This window comes from Dermacentor albipictus, chromosome 3 (assembly GCF_038994185.2).
Source record: "Dermacentor albipictus isolate Rhodes 1998 colony chromosome 3, USDA_Dalb.pri_finalv2, whole genome shotgun sequence".
Classification (NCBI taxonomy): domain Eukaryota; kingdom Metazoa; phylum Arthropoda; class Arachnida; order Ixodida; family Ixodidae; genus Dermacentor; species Dermacentor albipictus.
This window is the reverse complement of record NC_091823.1, coordinates 7,538,663-7,564,363: the sequence shown is the minus strand read 5'-3', so window position 1 is coordinate 7,564,363 and position 25,701 is coordinate 7,538,663. Positions and strand designations below refer to the sequence as shown.

Here is a 25,701-nt window from a genome sequence, read left to right as displayed (position 1 = left end):
GTCACGCTTCTAGAAATGAAAATTTTCGGCTTGCAACATTTCTTCTCGCTGTTAGAGAGCTACATTTTATTACGACGAATATATTGAACTGGGTTGTCATGAAGGCGGTAGCAATTACATATGAGAAGTACTACAAATAATATGCTCGAATTTTGACATGCTGTGAAGGTGTCCCAGACATGAAGAGGTATATTCTAATCACTACCTTATCAGTATGTTACACACCGAAACATTGACTAGTGAAAGGCGAGTACTTGAGCTTTGGTTTAGAAGTGTTCCGAACTGATTGAATGTTATAAAGCGTCTTCACTCCACTACGCGACCCAAGAGCTAGGGCCCCAGGCCCTTTCGAAGACGCAGGTAGTTTCTCCCAAGTAGTTTGTCCTGACGCAGGATATGCTTTAGCTTCACCCATCAAGGACGGCCTGCCGGACACTGCCACCCAGGAGTTTGACAGCAAGCTGGCCTCCTCTTGGCTGATGGGAGATTTGCCCAGCGCGGCTGAAATGTGGCATACAGTGACGGCCAGGCACTAGGTTTCTTTCCTTTCTTTTTTTCTGTTTCTTTTTGGCGAATACCTTTTCATCGGGCGAGATGAAAAGTGCGCGCGGCGAGGCTTTCTTCCTCTCTGGCTTGTGCGATCCGGCGCGGCGTTGCTTGAAAGTATTGCTGTCGCGTGCTGAGGAACAATTTGGAAATTTTTCAGCCCGTACTTTGTGATAATTACCCAACGTCCGTTCATACGAGGTCATCGGGGAACCAGTGTGTCGTCTTTCGGGGCAACGGTAACTACAATATTGTCACGTGGTGGTGACGTTGAAGAACACAGTAGCAATACTGTGAACGACAAAACTAACTTTTATTGGGCGAACCTGTGCCCACAAACCAAGATACCCTTACAGCATAACGATAGCGGCGAACACGGTCGGCGATCGTCGGAAATCTACTGAGCGGGTCAAGCGCGTCGGCTTTTATACAGCAGTCGTCGAATGTTCCAGACTAATCGTTGGGACCCGCGTGCCTTCCACAAAGTTCTACACCATTCGCGTCAGGCGATGAAATCAGATAACACAAGGTTCGGCGACAACATACAGCGGATAGAAGCATCGATAACTTTCCAGAAACTTCGCATACATGTAGGCGCGTCCCGCGCTGTGCGATATTTGTTAGGCGGCGAAACGTGGTCGTCCGACAAAGATAAGTACGCGTGTCAATATGCGGAAATAGAGTGTTTGAGAAAAGGGACCCCAATAGTTTGGGGCCCCAAAGAGCTTTGCGGGTGTTAGCGTTGGGGCACGCAGGAGTGAAAAATTTTAGAATAGGGCTTTGAGTTTGCGGATAGCGTCTTGCGTTGACAGCGCCACTACGGCGTTAAAGAAAAGCTATTAGAAATAATTAAATAAAATAGACGATTTTATGATAGGAATAGTAAGTTTGACTTGATTGCATTCGCATTTAATTACAATTTAGAGGTTATTCTGTAAGCAGCAAACAATTAGTTGCGCTTAGTTTTAAGCAAGCCAACTTTACGTGCCTTCACCAGCCAAGCTTAGCCGTGTATGGCCTACGAGCCATAATATCCACAATCGAATTCGGAATCAGCGACGTCTAATGAATCAATCTTCATAACACATGCTGGTTGCGAGAAAGCGACAACCGAAGTCACTTCTCCTACCTTGCGAACCTCACGCGTTACCACAAATCGAACTCAGTTTGGTGCTAGGTTAGAGTCGTCGCTTCAATGGGTGTCGCCATGTTTGCTGACGCAAAGCTTTTGGGGCCACTGTTTGAGCTCCCGCTAAATCGGTGAAACATCGGGCTTGTTCGATTCAGCTGCACCACTTGAACCCAGTTAACGGTGGTTCACGGCGAGTTCCGCACTTCTGCAGCGCCAGTTCAGTGGTGCAGCTGCAGCGCTACACTAGCGCCCCGGAGAAACGAATGCAAAGGTGCAGGTGTTGGTTGTGCAGGTGTTGTTTACGCGCTGGTGAATTTGTATGTGACTTATGCTATTTACGTTGCGCTGTTTACGGTTGTAGAAAAAATTGGTCAGGTCTGGTGTGTGTGTGTGTGTGTTATGTATTGTGTGTGAGCATCGCTGCTGCACTGAACGACGACGATGAACTGTGCCACACTCTCAACTGTCGTTCGAGTAGCCATGGACCTTGTGGACTCGGGCAGTGATGAGGAGTTCGATGACTTGGTCGTAATGTTGGCCGTAAAGCTGGTGAGGAAAGACCGAAATCGTATTCCACGATACCATGAAGACGTCGTTGGCAGCTATTTTGGACTTGAGTTTAAGCGGCTCTTCCGACTGTCACGCGAGACCTTTAACTGTCTTGCAGACTGCTATCAAGCGCCACCGTTCTTCCCAGAAGCTCGTGGAGGCGCGCGCGAATCAGTGCCGAAAAAACGTGTCTCATTGTTTTGAGCTACCTTGGGAGCCAGTGCAGTATGTACTCAATTGCAGGCAGATTTGATGTTACAGAGCCATCTGTGCACGCATGCATTGTGAGAGTGCTCAACCTTTTACATAGCATGAGTGAAGAAGTGATCGCGTGGCCGGACCAGCAACAGCAAGAACGTAGCAAAGGTGGCTTTCTGAATAAACAGCGCTGGGAAGGGGCCACTAAACACAATTGGCTGCGTGGACGGAAGCCACATAGAGATAAACACCCCGACCGAATCCCCGCACTCGTACTTCAACCGAAAAAAAGTTTCTTTCTTTGATCCTGCAAGGCATATGCAACCATGAGAATAGGTTCATAGATGTGCTCATTGGATTTCCCGGCTCGGCACACGACGCCAGGGTGCTCCGCGAAGGCCCCTTTTTTCAAGCTGCAGCAACCAAATGCAGCAATGGTCGCATCCTGGGGGATTCAGCCTATCCGTTGCTACCATGGCTTATGACGCCTTACAAGAACACGCAGCGGAGCTTCCCCTCCTGGAAAAGGAAATATAACAAGTGCCATTCCCAGCCGCGAGTTGCCATTGAGGTGACATTTGGTATATTTAAGCAGCGATTTCGCAGGCTGTACTTGGTGGACGCAGCCAGCAAGCAGTGCTGCCTTATAATCATAGGCGCATGCGTCCTGCGCAACTTATGCAATGAGGAGAGAAATTTCTTTGAAGAGCTGCTGGAACTCCCAGATTTGGAGGAAGTCGGAAACGATGAGGACAGTGGCCATGTTGTTGACCGCTGTGTGGCAGGCTACAGTGAGTGCCTGAGAAAGGCAATTGCCGAAAAGCAGTGCTAAAACACAGAAGTGTATATCCTTGTGCCGCTAGCAGTGCTTATGCAGATAAGTTTTGCCTCACTCTGTGTAATGCTGCAAATATACTTTCTGAGACGATGTTTGTGAAAGATAAAGAATCGAGACGTTTGGGGCCTGCAAGCCCTAGGCTACTTTGTATGGTTGTCTTGTGTTGTGTAGTGATAATGCACAATACACACACACGTGTTTTCTCTTTTTGGAAATTTTTATTCAGGGGCTGTTGTGGCAACCTTCTCAACAGCTGTAACCTGCCGCTCTAACAAAGCCATTTTTCGGTCAAAGCGTCGGGCCCGCTCTTCCTTTGCCTCCTTAACTTCTTGTAAAAGGGCATTCAACGACGTGCTGTCCTTTTTTCTTGGCAAGGCATCCTTAGGGTGTGCATTCACAACTGCAGCTGATTCAGGCCGGGGGTTTGCCCGTTGACAATTCTGGCTCCATGTTGTCAGTGCCGTCATCAGCGCCGGGAGACTTGCTGAAAAACAATGTGCAGGATTAAGGGGGATAACTAAACTTCTGTCAAAATGAGGCAACTGCACCTGCTGTCTTTCTCAGTTGTCACCACATCGCACTGTAGGTGCGATGTGGTGTTCTTTTTCAAGAACGTCACTTAGCTCTCTATGAAAGAAGAAAAGAACTAGTTGCAAATACAAAAGCCCGAGACTGTATGCAATAGTCGAAAGCACTCACTCTTCATATTCACACGAAGCCGTCGAGTGCCCGGATGAATTATTTTTTGTTTTCGTCTTTGTATATGAGCCTTCAAGGCTCTTCCATTTCTTCTGCACCTGCAGCTCAGTCATCACCACTGAGAATTCTTTATTGATCATAAGAGCAATTTCTTGCCACATGACCTTTTTTGTCCTGTGAAAAAAAAAGTAATGGATTAAAAATTGGCAATTCTAGCACATTAAAAGCTTCTGAAGTATGCTCACAAGTGCCAAAGCAAACAAAGTTGAAATTTAACTTTCTGTTAACAAGTCCATGAGAAAGTAAATGAAACTTGCTTAAGGCCGCCTTTTATCCCGACGAGAGGATTGAGCTCTTTATATTTCAAAATGAGGAACCGGGTCCTTCGAGCATTCCAAAGTTCAGCCTCGGGGGATCTGGATCGCTCCTCCATCGGTGCGACGCTGAGGTCTGCAGGCGTTGCCTCCATGGCAGATGACGTGTCAGTGTCACATTCTCGAAATATCACCGTGATGCCCGTCCCATCTGTGACAGAAAATAGTACCGCATTGAGTTGTAGGTATGCATCTACTCTGGACTAACGTATTCGAAACTTCACACGTGGGCTCAGCAGTAAAGAGGAGCGACTTGTCAACCTACGCACTCAGACGTAGATGTACATGTAGATTCTTGTGACCTAGCGGCACGTACCCAATCTGGGGGATTGGCCAAAAATTGCGTAGTTTATAGGAAAGTGCAAAATAAGTCAAAATTTGATAATAGGTAAGTAATTATTAAAATACAAAGATTGTAGAGCCTGCATGATTTTACGAAAATTAAAATTCTACCATAATTATAATAAAACAGTTGAAATTCAATTTTAGTTAATGAAAAGAAGGCTTAAAATTTTGTATTCGGAGTTGAAATCTCATTGATCCTAAAAGAAAATCTTGGATGGCAGCGCTAACCTTCCCGTCGCTATGTCGAAGTGTAAGGGCACCCAACGATAGTACATTTTGAACAGTTAAATCTAATCCAAGAAGGCGGAGTGGTATTTGTAGGGTTAGTTTACTTAAGCTAATAAATCGTCGACAAGAACTTAAAAAATGTTCTATGGCCTCATCTTCACTACACATGTGACAAATCAGTGAGGGTGCCAGAATGCCACACAGAAGCGTACTAATAGTTACTTCAATTTTTTCGATTGGCACACGAGTTTGTTGTATGCAGTGCAACAAATAAACGTTAACGTCTTCTTTCTTTTGTCGCAGCCAACATTTTTAATCTTTACACACGTTACTACGTACTTACTATTCCCTCCGCCTTTGTTGCACGGGAAACAAAGCGCGATAAATTTCCGGATCAGAATAACGCATTTTGTACACTTCAGTACTGGTATATTGACAAACAGGCAAACTGCTATAGCTGAACAACGAATACATCGTGTTCACCATATTCACAGGCGCTGACAGCTTAATTGAACACTCTAAGAAGAAAAGGACTAAAAGCGGTAGGGAGGTTAGTCCTTTTGGGGACTAACTGATTTGCCACAACCATTAGTCCTTTTCGTGACGAACTGACATGGGATGAACTGTTACTCCCCATGCGCTTACTCCTTCGAGGACTAACAGTTGCCCTTGTCCGATGCTCCTCAAGGGAGTAACGGTAATTCGTTCCGATGCTTCGGAAAGGTGCAATTAATGAAATTAGGCATTTATACCCTAAAAAATTTAATGAGGTGAAAAAAAACATGCGCATGAGTAGGATTCGAACTCGCGTCCTCTTGCTAACAAGTGAGGTATACTCCAACCACTTCACCACGCCGCTGGGTTGACAGGACAGGATATTTAGGCATGGTTAAGCATGGGAATGCAAGTGCGACAATATAAAAGCGACTCCGCCCTTTGTGCGAGCTATGCAGTGAGAGTCTAACATTGAGTGTACTTGCAACCATAAGCGACTGCGGATAGAAATCAGCCCGAGTATTCTTCGGGTGATTTAAACTGAGGCACTACACCGTGTATGCGTGTAGCGTGCTCAAACGGGGTACCGAAGACGACAGAGAAAGCCAATTTCTCTGTCGCTTAGCGTGTCCCGTCTGAGGTACAGATCGCTTCAGTTCGCAACCTCCTTGGAACAGAAGGAACTTAGGTACTATTGACCAAGAAAATCTAGCCGTCTATCAATGACTTGCACGTTTAATGTGTATCGCTCACTTATGGTGTGCGCACGAAGGGCATGGCTCTTCACATTCCAGCTTTCAAGTTTCACGCAATTTTCTCACGAAGAGGTAAGGTGCTGCTTTGCATGTAGTTCAATAGACAATGCACGAACTTCGACCCATTCACGATTTAAAGACAATACCGTTTGCCCGCATCGCTCCATGACACGGACGAAAAAAAGCGAAGTGCCTGGGGAGTAACTGTTGCCGTTCGTCCTCCCATTGCTCTCTTTCCGACCAGGGACTAAACACTTACTCTCCGAAATTTGCACACGGCACGCACATTCATGCAGTTAGTCCTTTGGGGACGAAAGCACCCTTTTAAGGACTAACGGCCCAGTTACTCCCGTTTTCCCCGGGATTATTCTTAGAGTGAAGGAGCTTACAACAAGAAATTGACCCCATGTGACTAAAAAGGGTTAACATACCTGGCGTTCAACCATCGCCGAAGGGAACGCGACTCCCATCCTCGTCGACTACAGGGGTAACCTGAGTTTGCACCCCATCTACAAGTACAGATAGCGTCGGCAAGTCGTTCGCTGACATCGTCTGCTGTGGTCGGCTCTCAAGTGTAGAAACTCGCAAACCGCGCGTGCACCAACGCGGCACCACAGGCACAGCAGGTTCTGAAAATTCCTCAACCAGCGCTGCACCTTTGCTGCACTTTTTGAAACGAAGGCTAGGGTACAGGGGGCGCTAAGCTGCACCGCTAAAACGAACGGAAAGGTGCGGCACCGCGTGAACTGGTTCAAGTGGTGCAGCTGAATCGAACAGACCCAGCGTTTGCAACGCAAAACCGAAACGCAGTTTGAGTCTTGCGCATGCACAGTGGCTTCTACGCTATTTCTTTGGGGCCCGAAAACGTTTGGGGTCCCTATTTTAAAACTCTCTAATATCTCTTGGGGGCGCAAACATGTGGCCCACATCGTCAGCCGTGGTGTGTGTATGTGTCGTGAACTATTTTCGCTGTATCGGTTTTAATTCAACGAAGATAACGGGTTTCTGAGTTTTGCCAAGAAATAGAAAATCTGCTCACTATCTGATCGCTTGGCGTAGGAACTAAAATAACAGCGCAGGCATGTGTACGGCCAACCTAAGACAACCCCGAAACATCTAAGCGCCAGACGCTATCAAATATTTGTTATACTCCCGCATTGTTCTCACGCATTTCAAGTCTAGCAGACTTCAAATCACTATGATATGTCTAGGCTAGCCTCCTGTATGAGGCCGATGGCGCTGCTCAGCACAGCGACCACTGCGGTTGTTGAACCAACATGCAGGATACATATTGACACGTGTACTTATCTTTATCGGGCGACCACGTTTCGCCGCCTAACAAAAATTATCGCACAGCGCAGGACGCGCCTTCATGCATCCGAAGTTTCTGGAATGTTATCTATGCTTCTATCCGCTGTCTGTTGTCGCCGAACCTTATGTTATCTGATTTCATCGCCTGACGCGAATGGTGTAGAACTTTGTGGAAGGTACACGGGTCCCAACGATTAGTCTGGAACGTTCGACGATTGATGTATAAAAGCCGACGCGCTTGACCCGTTGATCAGATTTTCGACGATCGCTGACCGTGTTCGCCGCTATCGTTGTGCTATATAGCCTATTTTGTGGGCACAGGTTCGCCCAATAAAAGTTAGTTTTGTCGTTCACAGTATTGCTACTGTGTTCTTCAACGTCACCACCACGTGACAATATATATGTAAGCTATGTGCTTCGGCATTGCCTTTTTTGCCCTGTAAAGCTGTAATATACGAGAAGGATCACATAAAAAGAATGCGATGGCTATTTGTGAGGATAAAATTTCCGTAATACGGGTAAGTGCGTCGAGAACGGGACGAACAAAACCGAGAAAATGACATTAGGTTATCATACTTTTTCTAAAAAAAAATAAACCGGAGAACGCACTAACGCCGCAGCAAGACTCACGCATTGTCATGCCGCACAACGTTTATTGATCCATAAGCGTTGTTGCCGGATCCTTGGACCATGCGCTATATAAAACAAAGATAGCCTGTAACACCATTTACCATTGCTTCAAACGCTCGCGCAGTTCGTAAACGGTTGCCTTGCTGGACAAGTGCAATTCACACGGTAAGGTATGCTGTTATTCCTAACCAAAACTATTTTATTTATGTGTTGAAACCACGTCCACCGAACCAAGTAGTCACGCAACATATCTACAGCCTTGGGCTGCTGAGCACGAGGTCGCGGGATCGAATCCCGGCTACGGCGGCCGCATTTCGATGGGGGCGAAATGCGAGAACACCCGTGTGCTTAGATTTAGGTGCACGTTAAAGAACCCCAGGTGGTCGAAATTTCCGGAGTCCTCCACTACGGCGTGCCTCATAATCAGAAAGTGGTTTTGGCACGTAAAACCCCAAATATTATTATTATAATCTACAGCTGACAGTTTGAACGGTTCTCAAAGTATAACAGCACAAGTTAGCAGAACCTTACCCACGGTGTTACGGTCGTCGCGTATGGTTCATTGCTCCTAAACCGCAGCTTCGAACTAAACGACAATACTGCTATAAGGTCACAATAGAGAATGCAGTTTTCAGAAATACACAATTGATCTCCGAGGCTGATTGTAAGCTCAAACACGCGCGCACATATCGCGCTGTATGCTCCGTCTGCCTCACCGCCAGCACAGAATCAGGCCATGCCGACTTAAACAACTTCAATACGTCTCACAGAACCATTTTCCACGTAGAAGACGCCACGTCGCAATAAAGAGACCGCGCGGGTGCGAAAACAAACACCAGAAACCAGCGGCGAGCGTATCCCTGACATAAAAAACGGAGAGCGCTCGCCCGAGCCAGCATGCCGACGGCCCATAGATGGCGCCACTGCGTATACATTATGGTGGTGCCCATGAAAAAACGGTCTATATGTGATGAGAAAATACAAACAAAACGAAAACAAAATTAACTGTTGATATGACGAGTACTAAGTTTACATGATAGAAATTTATTTAAAGGTATTATAATGTATCACACACTTAAAAATTTTTAGAAGACTCGTGACTAAAGCCAACTGCGCATTGACGGTCATTTCCATTGCCTAGGGATGTGTGGGGCCAGGAAAAATGACAATATGTCTTCATTTGGCTCGGGGCCAAATTGGTCGCGCCATTGAGAAGCGCCATCAGTGGGTGGCCTCAAAGAAGGCTTCTCGTGGAGAACCAGTAGTTGCGTTTGGACTGATGGTAGAACGATCAGAAGGAAAAATGAAATTGAGAGGATAGACCGCTCAGGTCTCACAACGTCCAATAACACAGCTTCACGACTGAGAAAAGTTTAACTTCAATGCGGACAACTAAAGCGCTGTTGAAATTTCTGTATGGCATGCAACTAGACGAGCGTCTCTCGTAGAGCCACCTTCTAATGCACATGCATAAGCACTCATTACTTCTCATCATCATCCATCACAGTACTTTCACTCCCCATCCCTCTTCCCCAGTGCGAAATATAGCTATAGCTCAGGTCGACCTCTCTGTCTTTCTTATCAATAAAATCTATGTATCTCTCATTAAAGGAATTATGAATTAATCTGCTAGCGACAATTCAGCTGTTTGAACACACGAAAAACCACTTCTGATGCGTTGATTTAGGCAGTCGGGATACCGTAGGATGGCGTGCCGGTAGAACCAGCAGCCGGCACCGGAAGTGAATAACTAGCTGTGCCGCTCGAAACCGGCCAAGTGGCAACCATAATTACAGCCAAACAGCTAAAAGGCTTCCTTGGCTTTGCGTCGTGTTCCCACCGTTTTGTCCCCGATTTCATTTCACACGTGAGACCACTAAACGAACTATCAATGAAAGTAGCACTTTGAAAATGGGGCCGGAACAAGACTGCGTTCCGTGATCTCAATGCTGTCCTCACGACAGCGGCGATTCTTGCGCATGACGAAGATAATGCGCCTTATGTCGTCCCTGCTGCGATACCAGCCACATTGGGGATGCACTTCTCCAGATTCGCTCAGACCTGAAGCCTATCGCATATGCTATCCGCTGGTTGAGCGAGCCGGTACGTGTCACACCTCAAAACTTGAGAACTTGTTCGTGTTGTGGCTGGAGGAAAAGTTCCGACCGTATCTCTATTGCAAGAACTTCATTGTCGTTAACAATGTCGCCATTCGCTTAATTTCCAAGCTTACCAGGTGCTGCTCAGGTGTAGTCGGTGCGGTTAATACGCCACTATGTTCTCTCTTCGGGGCCCCTGGGTCAGCACAAGTTGTTTGGTCCATTCGCCGAAAGTGTTCGGTGGCCGTGCATGCGCGCTGGTGTTAACTGCAATGTCTCCTCATTTACAACTTGTCATGGCCGTAACGATGTTTCACATTCACAATTAGTAGCCTTGCAGCTGATCCCACTTCCATAGTCATCACTTGACGACATGGGCATTGGTCACGGCGGTTCATTTCCTCGCACCCGGTAAGGTAACAGGTTCATCATTGTCACCACTGGTTACCTGGTGAAGTGGAAGGAAGTTAAAGGCGCGCCCGACTCTTCGGTATTACGTATACTGTCTTCTTTTTTGACGGACTGTATTATTTTCCCACATCCGACTCTACACCTGGTGATCACTGATCATGGACCACGGCATTGTGTGTACATCACGCGCCTTCAAGAAGCCCGATATATCAGCACAGTATCAAACATGCTGCCGCATCTCCGCAGCATCCACAGACGAATGGCCCAGTTGAACAGACCAATTGCCCGGTGAAACATATCCTGTCAGTTCATGTCGGTCTTCATCGCGACGACTGCGATGACTACATCCCCGATACAGTTTTCGCTCTCGACACCTCTGGTGTCACACGAGAGACGCTATTCCAGCTCGTATAGGGGAGTATACGCCCGGGCTCCCCCAAGAATATATTTCTTTATTATTCGACGCTACCGGCCACCAACGCGCCGCAGATACAAGCTCCATCGAGTTGTTGCGCAAGGTGCGTCTCAGAGCCCAGCTAGCTATAATGAATGCACCATCAGTCGCAGCTGATCTCATCCCAACGAACTTTCCCTCCGCCGTTCAAGGCCGGAGATTGGTACTTGTTCAGCGCGCCCTGCGTGTTCCCCGGTGGCGCGAATAGTGTCTGTCGCACTTCTCCAGTTGTTTTCGCGTGGCAAAACAGCTGGGCCCTGTCACCTTTCACCTAGAAGCACTGCCCGAATTTGCCAACAAACGCCGCCATCGCGTGTTTCCAGCTCACGCAAGCAAGATGCGACTGAACGCTTTTAGAGGCTTCTGCGCTGTTCTCCTCCAGTTCTTCTCGGGGGGAGAAGGAAAGACTGAGTTAGCGAGCAAGATAGCGCGCTTTCGAGAAATCCACTGCATGTAGAATAGACTATTAGAAGAATTAAGGGAGGAGAAGAGAACGAAGAAAGTAGCATGGCGATGCGATGGTGGCTTTACAGAGGATTTGACGTGAATCAACAGCAGTACTGCTTGAAGCGCCCGCTACAATATGTTCAGTATAATTCAGATGGTTGTTAATTGTTAACTTAAAGGACTCTGTAATTTCTACTTAATTTACCAATATTCAAGACAACGTTTCTTGATGATGGTGCACATAAACATATGACAAATGAACGAGATAAATGATATATCCCAAGTATTTTATAGACGCATGTGGCTACAGGCATCGGAGAGACTTTTGCCGTGGTCACTGCTAAAATGTGTTTCATAAAAACTTGAACTGCCGTAGTATCACGTTACGGGGCATGTGTTCACGTAGGAAAGCAGACGTTCGCGGTGCAAAGGACAAAAGAGATGAATTCACGAATCGTCTGCGCGCTCCGCTTCAACTTTATTAACTATCTGATTTTATATTATCACGGCACAAGGCAGGCATGGTTAGGTTAAGTTAGGTTAGGCATGCGTATAAGTGATCTAGAACATTATGGTTTCATAATGATGCAAATTAACATGGATATCCCGGGCTGGTGCTTTAGCGATCGTAACAGCGTGAAAACTGCGAGTTGTTGAATGGACGCAGGCGCATTTACACTGGGCCATATAAGCAAAAAAAAAAGAATACGTCAGAACAAGTTGCCTTGTCTCGATCTGCGTAAGAATTTATGACGACGTACTCTAATTTGACATGACACGACCGTGAACGTCATTAAATTGTTCACAGCCGCGGCGAATCTGCTCGCCATATAAGGTAATTGGTATGACGCAGCACACGTTCTTCAGAACGCCGTTGGAGACGATCGTACAATATAACTTTTAAAAAGAAATTATATTGACACTTTCACATAGTCTTGTTATGAGCCGATTGTCCTGCGGATATAGAAGAAGATGGTGAAGCGTACAGCAGACAAGAGGAGGACGAAGTAAGGCCTATCGTCCGCCATCTTTGTAGTTGCTGCCCCACTTCTAGTTTCCTTGTAGATAGGGTAAATAAACCCCTTTTCTTTAGATCTCCCCGTAACAATATTAAGCTTGAAAGGAATCAGCTTTTAACCGCGAAGTTCACATACCTAATCTTAAAAAACGTTGCATTCCTCCCACGACAACCTGCTACGTAAGAAGCGGAAGGTTATTGTACGCGAATCCTTCCATAAACTTCGTGGTCACAGCGTTTAGAAGCTTCCCCTCCCCTATCGAAAATTTTCTTTCGAAAATGAATGGCATGCCTGCATGACAGGTACCGAGAAGCAGAGGTTACAGCTGAAAATAACACAGCGAACAAATCCTTCGCGGGTAGTCATCTCTGCACTGGCGTTGCGCAGCCAGCGAGCACGCAGCAGCGAGCGCTCTAAGACATTCTTTGCTTTTGTTTTTTTACATCCCTAGCTACCCGTGACATGCGATTGCCCCTCGAACCGATGCAATCGCTCACTCACGGCGCGTGCGAGTGACAAGAGCCATCCGATGCCTCTTCCTTACCTCGGTGAGATTCTAGGCCTGTGCAGGTATCCGCGTTCTACAACCATCAGTCTTTGCCTTCGGCTGCTTCTGTCACCTGCAGCCAAGTTTGTTCATTATGCAATTTCACTTTGCATATAACAGTGGTTCATCATTAGAGAATGCCGCAAATGCTTGCTCCTGCTTTCGTTTTCTTTTTTTCTTTTCTTTTTATTATGTTCGCATATATGTTCCCGAGAACATATGCGCGACCATTCTTAATAAATAATTTGCGACCCAGTTTTCGAAAACTGGCAATGTTGAATTTCCCATCGCATACCAACACTAATACTTGCCAAAGCATCCTGCGATTGTTGAGGTAGCCGGAATTAACAAGTTAAAAGATAGTTTACCGTATCATTCATGACCTGGCTACGACTGCATTAACAGTAAATTCCTTAAAAGCATCTTTAGTTCCATGATACTAAAAAAAAAGTTCCGACAATCTCTTAACTCATGTGAGCTTCCAAAGGAACGGAAAATTGGGAAGGTGGTTCCAACCCATAATTCTGACCCCACAAATTCACCTCTTAATTATGGCCCCATATGCCTTACAAGTAGCTGCTGTAAATTATTAGAGCATGTAGTTTTCACGAATTTGGCTACCTTTCTAGAATCCAACTCATATTTTACTAACGCACAGCATGGTTTTCTAAAATCGTATTCCTGCGAAACACAACTAGTATTATTTACTCGTGAACTGCATCGCATCCTGAATCGCTCATCGTGCACCAACTGTGTTTTCTTGTATTTTAGTAAAGCATTTGATAAAGTATGCCATAAACTGTTTAAACTAAGCTTGCTAAACATCAACCTTAATCTTCTAAAATGGATAGAGCATTTCCTTACTAACCACTTCCAATCTGTTACTGCTAACGGACGTAACTCTCCACTCACTTCAATCTGGTGTACTCTCCACTCAAGTTCAATCTGGTGTACCACAAGGGTCTGTGGTGGGATCACTATTATTTCTTATCTATATTAATTATCTGACCGCTCGTCAACGTGAAAGACTTATCTGTCGGCCGTGTGCGACTGGATTATGCGCCAGTGCAAAGCCTACTCCGCTTTGTCCTACGTTCAACCCCTCTACGCCATGGAGTGGTTTTTTTTTCGAACTACTATGTGTGGGCTGACCAGTGGGCTGACAAGTCCCTCTACCAGGGTGTCAGCGAGAATCAGGTTGCCCGGATGGTGCAGGGTATAAGAAGGCCAGCGAGACACCATGTGGACGTCTTCTCTGCCCATGCGTGCAGAAGCATGCAAGCAGAATGTGTTTGTACTTTGTGTTTTGGAGCACAGCGCTCACCCGTAATGATGTATTGAACTTCGGTTATTTGTTTTTACAGCATCTCGTGCTCCCTGCCTTACCCTCTCCGATGGTCAATACGGTTCGAGCTCCAAGCAGACGCTGTTGAAGGTCGCCGGAACCCCGCCCCCTTAACAACCGGTTCAGGAGAACATTCATTTGGGCTAGATGGTGCATACTTGAATTAGGTAGGAACAGCGCCAACTAAGACGATCACAAGAGGGGAGAACGACACAGGACAAGCGCCAACTTCATCTAACTTTATTCATCGAAAATTCAGCAAATATAGGAAAAACACAGACATGCGCACAATGACCATCATGCGTCATTGGTCATTGATGAATAAAGTTAGATGAAGTTGGCGCTTGTCCTGTGTCGTTCTCCCCTCTTGTGATCGTCTTAGTTGGCGCTGTTCCTTCCTAATTTAACAACCGGTACCAACTAGTAACAAAGCCTCACGGGCTTAACAGAAAGTCTTCTCGCCGATATGGGCTTCGCGCAGTTGCAGTACAACACCCATGCTTGTTCCCTCTGTGTTACGTCCTTGTTCTGTACTGCACAGCCATATTCTATCATGATTAACCAACTAGCTCATCAGAACGTCTCAATCAAAACGAAAGCTTTGCAGCTGAAGAAAGAAATTGTCCTGGTCCGGGATCTGAACTCTGACAGACGCCTTTTCGGGGTAGTCGCTGTATAGCATCTGAGCTGACCAGCAAGTGAACGCATCGCAAAGCGAGGTCCCAGTGATTCGATTTGTCGATTAACTTGCCCTCGTTCTGCGATCTTTTTATTTATTTAACAATATTGTAGGCCTTGGCACAGGCCCAAACAGGAAGTAGATTGCAAAAATACACATGAGCATGGGAAAAACAGGAGAAAAAAGAAGAAAAGAAAAAGAAAAAGTATAAAAGAAGAAAAGAAAACTGCCATACAACAACACTGGCATTCAACACAAGACCCTTCCTTTGTTTCTCATGAATCAAAGAATAACAAAAGGTCCTCAAAACAATTGCAATATTAGTCGTATAACATTCTTGTAGTTGTCGAAGATCAATAAAACACTACTATTCAGCACATTGCAATATTTACATTTGAAATCATAAGGCAGTATACAATCACACGTGCACTAGTGTCCAATCATTCAACCAACTCATTATCTTTAAGCTACGCGCTCAAATGCTTTCATGAGCAACCAAAATATGGCTCCAATTTCGCGACAAAACCATCCACAGAATCTGATTCTACAATTTCCTTTGGCAAAGCATTCCAGATTTCGATTGCCCATGGGAAATATGAATATCTAAACGTGTCGCACTATTTCGGATACTGCCTGATGTGTTTATTATGACAGGTTCTATAAGAATGTCGGTGTGGTGGCTGCACCTACTCTCGCTTATTTATTTATTTATTTATTTATTTATTTATTTATTTATTTATTTATTTATTTATTTGAACCTCAAGGGTCCCTGGCGGGACATTACATGAGGGATGGGCGCAAGAACGGCGGTTAACAATGAATGTTACATGAGAATCATGACGATGACATGGCTTCCTCGATGGCAGTCTTGAAATGAAACTTATATTAATGTTGTCATTACATAGCATAAAAAGAAACTTCCTGACAGCCACACGACGCCGACAAACAAGGGTAGGCAGTGCTGCTTGTTTTCAAGGAGCACTTACGCTTTCGTGTCGAGAATACTTATGATATATAAATCGCAACGCTTTATTTTGAATACCTTCTAATTTCTATGAGAGACCTTTCTGGTACAAGTTCCACACTATGCTATATACCATACTCATGAATTGGCCTTACTAAAGTTTTATATGCTGTTAATTTCACATAGGATGGTGCTGTAGTTAATTTTCTTCGCAAGAAACCGAGTGTTCGGAAGGCCTTCGTACATTTGTTATCGATATGGGTATTCCATTTTAACGCACATGTAACGGTTCTGCCTGAATATTTTACTGTGTCAGTTTGTATTAAATCTTTACCCATTAATGTATAATTGAACCTAAAGATCGCCTTTTTATAAGTTATGGTCATATACTGTGTTTTCTTAAGATTAATTTCCATTCCCCACATGTCACACCAGCGGGCTACATTGCTTAGTGTAGAATTTGTCTAAGCTGCTCATTGATTCCTTGCACGCATGTGTAAATTACCAAGTCATCGACGAAGAGCCGCGGTCTTACCCGTGCAGAGGAGGTTGCGCTTCGGAGGATCCGGGTCGGGGTTGCCCTCACTCTTGCCGTGACTAGGAAGTGGCCGCACTTTCGCCCGCTATATCCTCGTCCTGAGTGTCCACTCTGCAAGTCGCCAAATGTTGAAGCCGACATCCACCACCTGCTGTGGGTTTGCCCTGCTCTGAAACCGACGAGGCTCCGGCACCTCGCAGCAGCGGGACTCTCGCCGCATAATCTGAGCCATTACACTGCCTGGACGCAGGGACCGCATTATCGATCCCTCTTGGACTTCATTAGGTCAGCAAATCTATTTTCATTCATTTAATCATCCTTGTTCACCCCCATCCCGTACCCTTGTATGCCCTGAGGCATTTATCCTCGCATTAAAAAAAAAAGAGCTGCAATTTTACTCCACTTTCTGCACAACCAGCGATGTCATTAACGTATATGAGGAATACAAATGGTCCCAATGCGGACCCCCGTGGTACCCCTGAATAAACTTCGAGTTGGTCCGGGTCATAATTATTTGTGGTAACATATTGAGTTCGGTTTAACAGATAGGCTGCTATCCATTCTAGTATATTGTGTTTAATTCCGATAGACTTTATTTTCTCGATTAGGTTACAGTGCAGGATGCGAACATAAGCCTTCGAAAAATCAATAAAAATAGCATCAGCTTGGAATTTGGAGTTAATTATTGATGCAAAGTCATGTGTTATGTCTAATAATTGTGCTATAGTTGACAAACCTTTTCTAAAACCGTGTTGCTTAGGATGTAATTGGTTATTTTCTTCTAAGTATGTCGTGACGTACGGCTTTCCTTAATATGTGTTCCATTAATTTACAGCAGCAACTTGTTAGTGGTATTGGTCTATATGTTTCCACGTGTAATTTATTGCCTTCTTTATGAATAGGGATTACTTTGGCACATAGCCAATCCTTGGAAAGCGAGGCTGTACTCAGCGATTCGGAAAATATAATCTGCAAAAAGGGAGACAGCTGCTGCGCGTATCGTTTCAAAAATACATTTGATATATTATCGGGCCCCGGCGCCTTCTTGGGGTCTATTTGCAAAAGCAAGCTTAAAATGCCCGACTCTGTTATCACAACTCCGCCCATCCGGGTGTCAGCGACTGCCACGGGCGCGCACGAGGTTCGCCAGCGTGTGAAAATGGATTGGCAATAGGTATTGAATGTATTTGCTACAACGCGCATGTCTTCTATGACCAAACCTACCACTTTTATTTTACTGCTCACGCCTTCTGGCTTCGGCAAGTAGCGCCGAAACATTTGCGGTTGATTCCTTATGAAATTTGTTAATTTATTTGAAAATAAATCGTCTTTTGCAGTTTTTATTTCTAGTTTCAATTTGCATGTGAGCTCTCTTATCCCCGCAGAATTTATCCCTTTTCTTCGACGTCTTTTTAGTTTTCGTTTTAGGTGAATTATGCTCCGCGTGATCCACGGTGTTTTCCGCTCAGTTCTTTTGAATTTTGTAGGTATGAAATTATTTTCCCAACGCATTATAGCCTCTTTTAGTTATGTCCAAAGGCCATTAACGCCTCCGCCAGATTGAGCTGAGAAACTATCCAAGGTTTCTTCTAAGTAGTCAATTACATTGTCATCATTAGCTCGGCTATAGTCCTTGAAAGCTATTCGAGATGGTTTGGCCTTACACCCAGCGCTCATGCTCACAGTAAAAAATGTTAGAACCAGCATCTTATGCTCTGAAATCCCTTCTTCAACGCGTACATGTGGCGTTATCGACTGTGATACTAAAGCAAGATCAAGTACTGAACAGGCATTTCCTTGGACACGCGTAGGTTCTTTAACAATCTGTAATAAAAAAAAAACTAAACATTATATCAAACAGGCGCTCACAGATTTTTGCATCTCTGTTTCCAATAGTTAACCTATTGCAATCTATCCCAGCTAGATTAAAATCCCCAGTTAATAACATCTTTGTATGGTTATTAATTTTGCTGTGTAGGTAATCATGCACTTCAGGTGGTCGAAATTTCCGGAGTCCTCCACTACGGCGAGCCTCATAATCAGAAAGTGGTTTTGGCACGTACAATTCCGTAATTTAATGTGAGGTCCTGTTTCGTCCGTCATGTTGTCCAGTCCGAGGTGACGACCACTGTGAAGCTCCGTTGTAGTTTGTCGCGGGTACCCAGCACCTCCACCGATTTGTTATGTTGCAGAAGTCATACATGAAGATGTATATACAATATTTACAAGAGATGCAACGAGGCATAAACAAGATGGCTGTAAAGGCCGATTCCACCTCTAAACATCAAATCGTCTTCTTCTAACTGGTGCCATTCTTCGTTGCGCTGTAACAATATTAGGTATTACTTTTAAATGTTTTTTTTAATATTAATATGTTATTCGATTTGTACATTTCACTATTCGAACGCTCTTACGGAGGGCCTATACGGGAGAGAAACTTAATAAATAGGGACCCAGATCAGTAATACCTTTTTTTGTTATCGTTTGCTGCCGTTGTACCATTATGTTAAACACGTTCGACTTTGAAGCTGCACATACAGCTTCCGTAGAAACTAATTATTAATTATTATTATTATAATTATAATTATAATTATAATTATAATTATAATTATAATTATAATTATAATTATAATTATAATTATTATTATTATTATTATTATTATTATTATTATTATTATTATTATAATTATTATAATTATTATAATTATTATAATAATTATTATTATTATTGTTATTATTATTATTATTATTATTATTATTATTATTATTATTATTATTATTATCTGCTAAGTGCGACAGTCACGCCACTGGCTCATTGGCTTGTAACAATCGATTTCTCTAAAACGCGCTACTCAATCTTTCAACGAACAGAACTTCAACAAAAAGCAATTATTAGAATAAGGAGGACAAGGAGTAGATTATAATGAAGTGAAAGGAGGAGAGGCCGGTCTGGAGAGCACGCCTTTAGCCTGAATACCCACGACGGTATATACTCTGGACATGAACGAAATATTAGCGAAAATGCCGACCGAAAAGTATAGGTGCAAAACTTTTATAACGTCTATGCTTCAATGCGGAAGCCTCCTTCACATAGCTGTTTTCTACAAACCAGGCTTGCGTACGGAAACCGAAACGTATAAAAAGTTCTTAATCCATGCTTTTGATCGGCGTTTTCCCTATTTAATTCATCCAACATGCCTCCTCCCGGCCACACGAGACGTCGTCGAAACATCGACTTCACACTCTGGATGTTTAATATACTTTCAAAATATAGTGGCAAGGCCACCCAGGGAGAGTAAAATACAACGCCGTTAAGTAAAAACAAGAAAATATTGGAACGAAAAAGAAAAAACGAAAGGATAGAGGGAGGGCACAACGACAAGGGTTAGGCACATCAACAAAAGAAAACTCTGCGCGTCGAGAGACACTGCGTCTGAGAAGATACCAGCGAAAAAAAAAAGAAGATAAACCTGCCGGAGTGAGAGTCGTGCGCTCGGCGCGGTTGGGCTCGCCGTCCGGCAGGCGCGCGCACCCGGCGACCGAGAGGCCACCGAGGCATGTCATGTCAAACGGCCACTGAGACGGCCACGGGCGCAGCGGAGGGCGAACGGCATGGCTCGGCCTCCTGCGGGGCCCCTGTGATGCCAGGCGCTGCCGTATTCGCCCTTGACCGCACGCTCCGGTCACTTTCGATGGCTTAGGATCGCCTCGGATGGAGCTCGCCCTCGACAAGTGGGAGCGTTGCCTTTCGTCTCGACTCATCTTTGCCACGGCCCCCGAAAGGAACTTGGTCGGTTTCGAGTTTGCCTTGTCAGCCCCTCCCACTGGAATGCATCCTATTCCGAATACCCGGATCGGCGAATCCCGCGTTGTTAGAAACGGGTTCGAAACAACGACCGCGTTGTCCTTTCAAATCGTATTGAGGACACTTCTCTCCGCTGAGGTGGTTTGCTATTGTGGCCTGCAGCAAAGGCTGCAGAACGCATACAGAGGTTGGCATGGCTCGTATCTCCTGTAAAGAAATATGTGACATTTTGAAAGCTGTCTATTCTCAAACAGTTCCTGCAGAACCCATATCACGATGATTGTCGACGTTAATACTATTAACGTTCAAGTAGTGCAGTGACACACAGTATTCACAACGCAGATATACGAAGTGACAGCCTTGCTACCAATCCCCATGCCAAATAATACCCCGGCACAGTATACCTTGTAATCACTTCAGCGCAGTCGAAACTCCGTAGTATTCCTTATAGTATCATGGCTGCAACTTCGCTGCAAGGGTTCTCCATCAAGCGGCCGGGTTCGACGCGGAGGCGTCTGTTGTGGATGAGGCGCTATCACTTTAATATATTTAAGGCTGCGTCACCTTGTGTCACCCATTGGGTCACCTCGGCACAGACCTTGACAACCGACCCGCACAAGCGGCTGTAGCCTGAATTGGTGTTCGTTGTGCTGCAAGTGATAATTTGATGTAAATAGCCTGTGGTGGCACTGACCGGCAGTGATTGTGTGTTTGTGCTCTCTCTCTCTCTCTCTACTTCATTAAATCTTTACATTCCCCTCCTCCGCTCTTCTGCCTAAGGTAGCAAACCAAATTTTCCCTTCTGCTTGACCTTTCTGCATTTCGACTTTCTTTTCTCTCTCTTGGTAAATCCATTCTGGAGTATATATTCCCCAAAAGTGGGCTCATCCCAACATCGCATGCCCAATGACCAAAGTTTTCTACTAGCAAGCCAATAGCAGCCAATAGCAAGTTATACATTCGGGCACATACGCAGTGGCCGCCCATGTTGTCTGCTCAGGAAGACAGCAACCAGCAGTGGCCCAGGGTAGTAGGCAGCTTAGTGAAAGGGGTTAGACACAAATGGACAAACCGTAAGGAACGATAATCGCATTAAAAGGAGACCTCAGTAATTGCGTACACGCTAGCGCAAGTTGTGTATGGCCTTTGCAAGGTCAAACGTACCGATCACAGCCAACAAATCATGACTTATGGGTGATCACTTCAGCGTGGGCCAAGACAACATCGAGATGACTCCCTCGCCGTGACCAAGAAAGAGTAGCCCCGCTGATTGGAAAACGGGTTACCTCATACAGATCACTTCTCTGCTGCATGAACGAACGTGCGTGCTACGAATTCCACAAAGTCTGTGGCTGGGCCACCGCTGCCGGCGGCGTCTTTACGGCAGCGGACGAGCCGCGGTTATACGACCTTCGCGTGCCAAAACATTTCGTTCGGGCAGGGCACGCCACGCACTCGGACGGCACGCGTGCCCAGCATGGTCGGGGCACCGGACAGGCATCGGCCTTTTACGGTGGCTGAGGCGGAAATGCGCACTGCGCATGTCCGACAGCCAGCAAAGAATTAATTCGTTCGCAGACGGCTGGAATGACGTTGGCTACACTTTCAGCAGGTAGATACAATGGCGTCAAGGGTAAGTTTGAACACGTGGGAAATCCGTACTTTTGTTCGTGACACCTTTCTTTAAGGAACTGTTCGCGAGAAACCGAGGCCCATCGATGATGGTTGGATGAATGAGATGATGTTCACGGCATTAGCCAATAGCGGTTAGACCTGCAAAGCAAAACTTTGCCACTCAAGCGCCATGGAGCATTTCGAATTGCCTCCTACCGACTCCATACATTTGATATCATTCGTCCCATCAAGTTACTTTTGTATAATGCGCTTTTCTCCGTGTTTGGGTCACATCTCCCTGTTTCTCCCTGTTTTGTCAAATAAAACTCATCTTACCTATAGTTCGAACCAACTACGTCAAGCAATCTGTTCATTACAGCGCTTTCTTATTATGGAACTCGCTACCATTCATTTTAAAATTAATGACACTATATTGATTTATTACAGAATTCAAAAAGTTCCTTTTGAACCAACCGAGCCTTACGTAACATTTTTTTTGTATTTGCCGCATAATGCATGCATTTTCATTTTCATTGGGTATTACTGAAGTTTATTCCATGCTTATTAACCACGTATGAAACTGCATAAACAAGGTCATTTTCTGTTCAATGTGTTCATGTTTCCATATGTTGCTTAACGGATTTAATTCGTGTTCTACTGTTTTTATAATTTCCGTCTTTCTAATTTGTTTTTATCGTTGTATTTCTTACTGTCACCGCGTTAACAAAGTTGAATTTTCCTTTCGTATATATCATGTACAGGAGGTCCCAATTCAGTCTACGACTCCGGGACATCCTCCTATATATTACGTGTTCTAATAACACCGTATGTAGTAATACAATTTGATTCTGATTCTGCTTAATTACCGCATTGCCGTATGTGTCACAGCTACTGCGGAAAATATGGGTATACTGACAGTTCTACAGAAGACAATAGTACGGGCGATTTCTAACGCTACGCGCACTTCGCGCCAAACTTGTACGCGTTACAGAAAAACAGTAACCGATGACAATTAGTATTACTTATTTGAAGGCGTACTTGATTACAGTTACCAATTATATTTACCCACAAAAGTGATTTATCAATTATAGAAAGTAATCGATTACTTTACCGTTACTTTCCTCCCTACTTCTATTAACATTGCACAAACGCAGTGAATAGAACGAGTTGTCCTGGCTCTTGCCATCCGTCGTCTTCAGCCCTTCCCATGTTTACCTTCACTAAGATTTGCCTTTTAAGCCTTTCTTCCGTAATCTTCCCTGTTTTCTTGTGAAAACATCTGGAGCGGCGCTGAAGGCTTGCTCGATGATGTGCGCGCAGGAGAGAAGGGCTGTGTTGTAGCGTAGGAACACTTTGCTCGCAAGAGTGTTCGTGGTTACTCAGTGCCACGCTTCTGCGGTCTTGGTCCTTTGCGAAGCCCAGTGCTTCATTGTTGCTGAAGTTAGGGGCAGACGCTCCCGATAAGAAGAGCGAAAAACTGAAAAATTGTCTATATCTGTATCCCTGGCATCAACTCCAATGTGGCCATCACTATAGAGCCGTAGAAGCGCCGTTTCAATTTGTCAGCTAATATCTGGTGATATTCCGCCCGGCACCCTTCGCTCGTTAGCCGTATCAATTTCAACAACTAATTGTAACGGACACTAGCAAACGTTCAGGTTCCTTGAAAAGGGGTCAAATCTGTTATGTAATTTAACATAAAGCTAAATGCTATTCAGCCCTGATTCGTGTGTTACAACCGCAAAAATAGGTGTGTATGGGTAACGTACAATATATAAAAGAAATAGAAGCATATGCGTTTAAGGACCAAGAATTTCTGCCCTTATCAGAAAAGTCATCGTAATCATCCTCATCAACCAGTCTATTTGTATGTGCACTGCAACACGATGGCCTCTCCCAGCGATCTCTAATTACCTTCGTCTTGTGCTAGCTGATTCCAACTTACGTCTGCAAATTTCCTAATTTCATCACCCCACCAAATTTTCTGCCGTTATCGCCTGCGCTTAATTCCCTTCTCTTCGCACACATTCTGTAACTCGAGTGGTCCACCAGTTATCTGCCCTACGCATTACATGGTCTCTACAGCTCCAATTTTTTTTCTCTTAATATCAACTAGAATATCAGCTGTCGTCTGAAAGCAAGACCTATTAAATCAGACTTCTTGCTCCTCTTAAGGCTATCCATGGTACTACGCAATGACCGAAGCTTCTTGATCATTCAGAATTTTCTGTGCCGCAAAAGTATATCAGCTAGAATATCAGCTATCGTCTAAAAGCAAGACCTATTAAATCAAACTTCTTGCGCCTCTTAAGGCTATCCATGGTACTACGCAATGACCGAAGCTTCTTGATCATTCAGGATTTTCTGTGCCGCGAAAGTATAGCACGCAACATTGTCTCATTTTCTGCCTCGCCTTGTTGTATTAAATACTGTCCTATGGCTCGAGCCTAAAAAAAACACGCAAGTATTCTGCCCATGTGGACATATTTCAGAGTTAATTTCCTGTGTTTTGTATAAGTTCAGATAATCATCTTGTATGACTGACTCCCTTTTACGCCCGCATGCCCGTTTTCTGTTTCCCTATCTCACATTGTTTTGTCTACCACATTTGTCTTCTCTCTACATTTTGACTCGCGTGTTACTTTTTACTAGGTTAGAGAGGTCTAGGATTAACCTCAATATGAAGAGAAAAAGAGTAAAATTAGTTAAAAATAAACAGTGCAACCCAGACGCTGAAAGGGTGAAAGCAGACCAATTCAGCTTGGTGCTTGCAAACAAATATGAAGCTCTAGAACAGAGCGATGAAAATGACAGAGGCAATGAATGAAACACTAAATAGGGTAGCTTCAGAGGCAGGAATTGAAGTGGGATGTAAGGCACCAATGCAAACAGTAGGTTAGCTCTCCCAAGTAACAAATGACCTAACAAAGAAACCACTAAGAATGAAAGTGTCCAAGGGGTAAGACAGAATTAGCGGAGCTGTCAAAACTGATCATGAGGGTTGAAATATCTCGCAGCCGATGTACCCGAAACGTCAACCTCTCTCCATTCTCCACGTGCAGCTCTCACCTAAGCTAATCCAGGGGATTCCCCAACCCCAAAGCCACACAAGACGTTTTACCAGCGACGATGGCTGCGTGAAAGAGCTGTTTGTTAAATAAAGTTCATATCTTTCTCTCACCACTTTCGTCTTCTCTGCGTCCGCCTATTTGAATTATGCCTATAGACGAATTCATAAATATATTGAAAACGGGGTCCAAGTTGCATGCAATCATATTTATGTTTAGAAAATAAAGTGTCCATATCTTTATTTTATGTTTTGTGATATGGTAGCTCGGAACGCACCGTTCGTTGCAGCCAAAACTGTACACACCAAGGCACCTCAGCTGCGCATGAGTTCAACTAAAGGTGAACAAAGCATTGCGTGATCTTGGTCAAAGCAGGGAGAGCAGAAATGAAAGCGCTGCTAAAACAGGAAAAGAAAAGTAAACAGCTCAGGGAAACAGCGGCCAATTCCGCATTCAATCGATTCCCAAAGCACCTCGGCTGCCGGCGAAACTTCCTGGCTCGGCTTGCGAAATGGTCAGCCGATAGGATGTCTCCTCGCACACTCCTTCGACCTCAGGCGATCTTATTTCGGCGCGCGCGATCTTTCGTAATGCGGATCGCTTACTTGGGC

At 44.8% G+C, this 25,701-nt stretch overlaps 1 protein-coding gene across 4 annotated transcripts in view; it reads right to left on the bottom strand.

Moving 5' to 3' along the window:
- LOC135895989 (uncharacterized) overlaps positions 1–25,701 on the bottom strand; it is a 152,642-nt gene that overhangs the window by 114,118 nt on the left and 12,823 nt on the right. The window contains exons 2-5 of one of the 4 annotated variants that reach the window (XM_070535011.1): positions 4,280–4,487; positions 3,963–4,136; positions 3,812–3,890; positions 3,501–3,747 (exon numbers count right to left, since the gene is read on the bottom strand). In XM_070535011.1, coding sequence (XP_070391112.1) covers positions 3,824–3,890; positions 3,963–4,136; positions 4,280–4,487 — 449 coding nt within the window. In that variant the 3' untranslated portion in view covers positions 3,501–3,747; positions 3,812–3,823. Of the gene's footprint in view, positions 1–3,500; positions 3,748–3,811; positions 3,891–3,962; positions 4,137–4,279; positions 4,488–13,074; positions 13,151–16,600; positions 16,715–25,701 lie in introns of those variants that run through there. The other 3 variants (XM_070535010.1, XR_010562534.1, XR_010562533.2) reach the window with 3 other exon arrangements.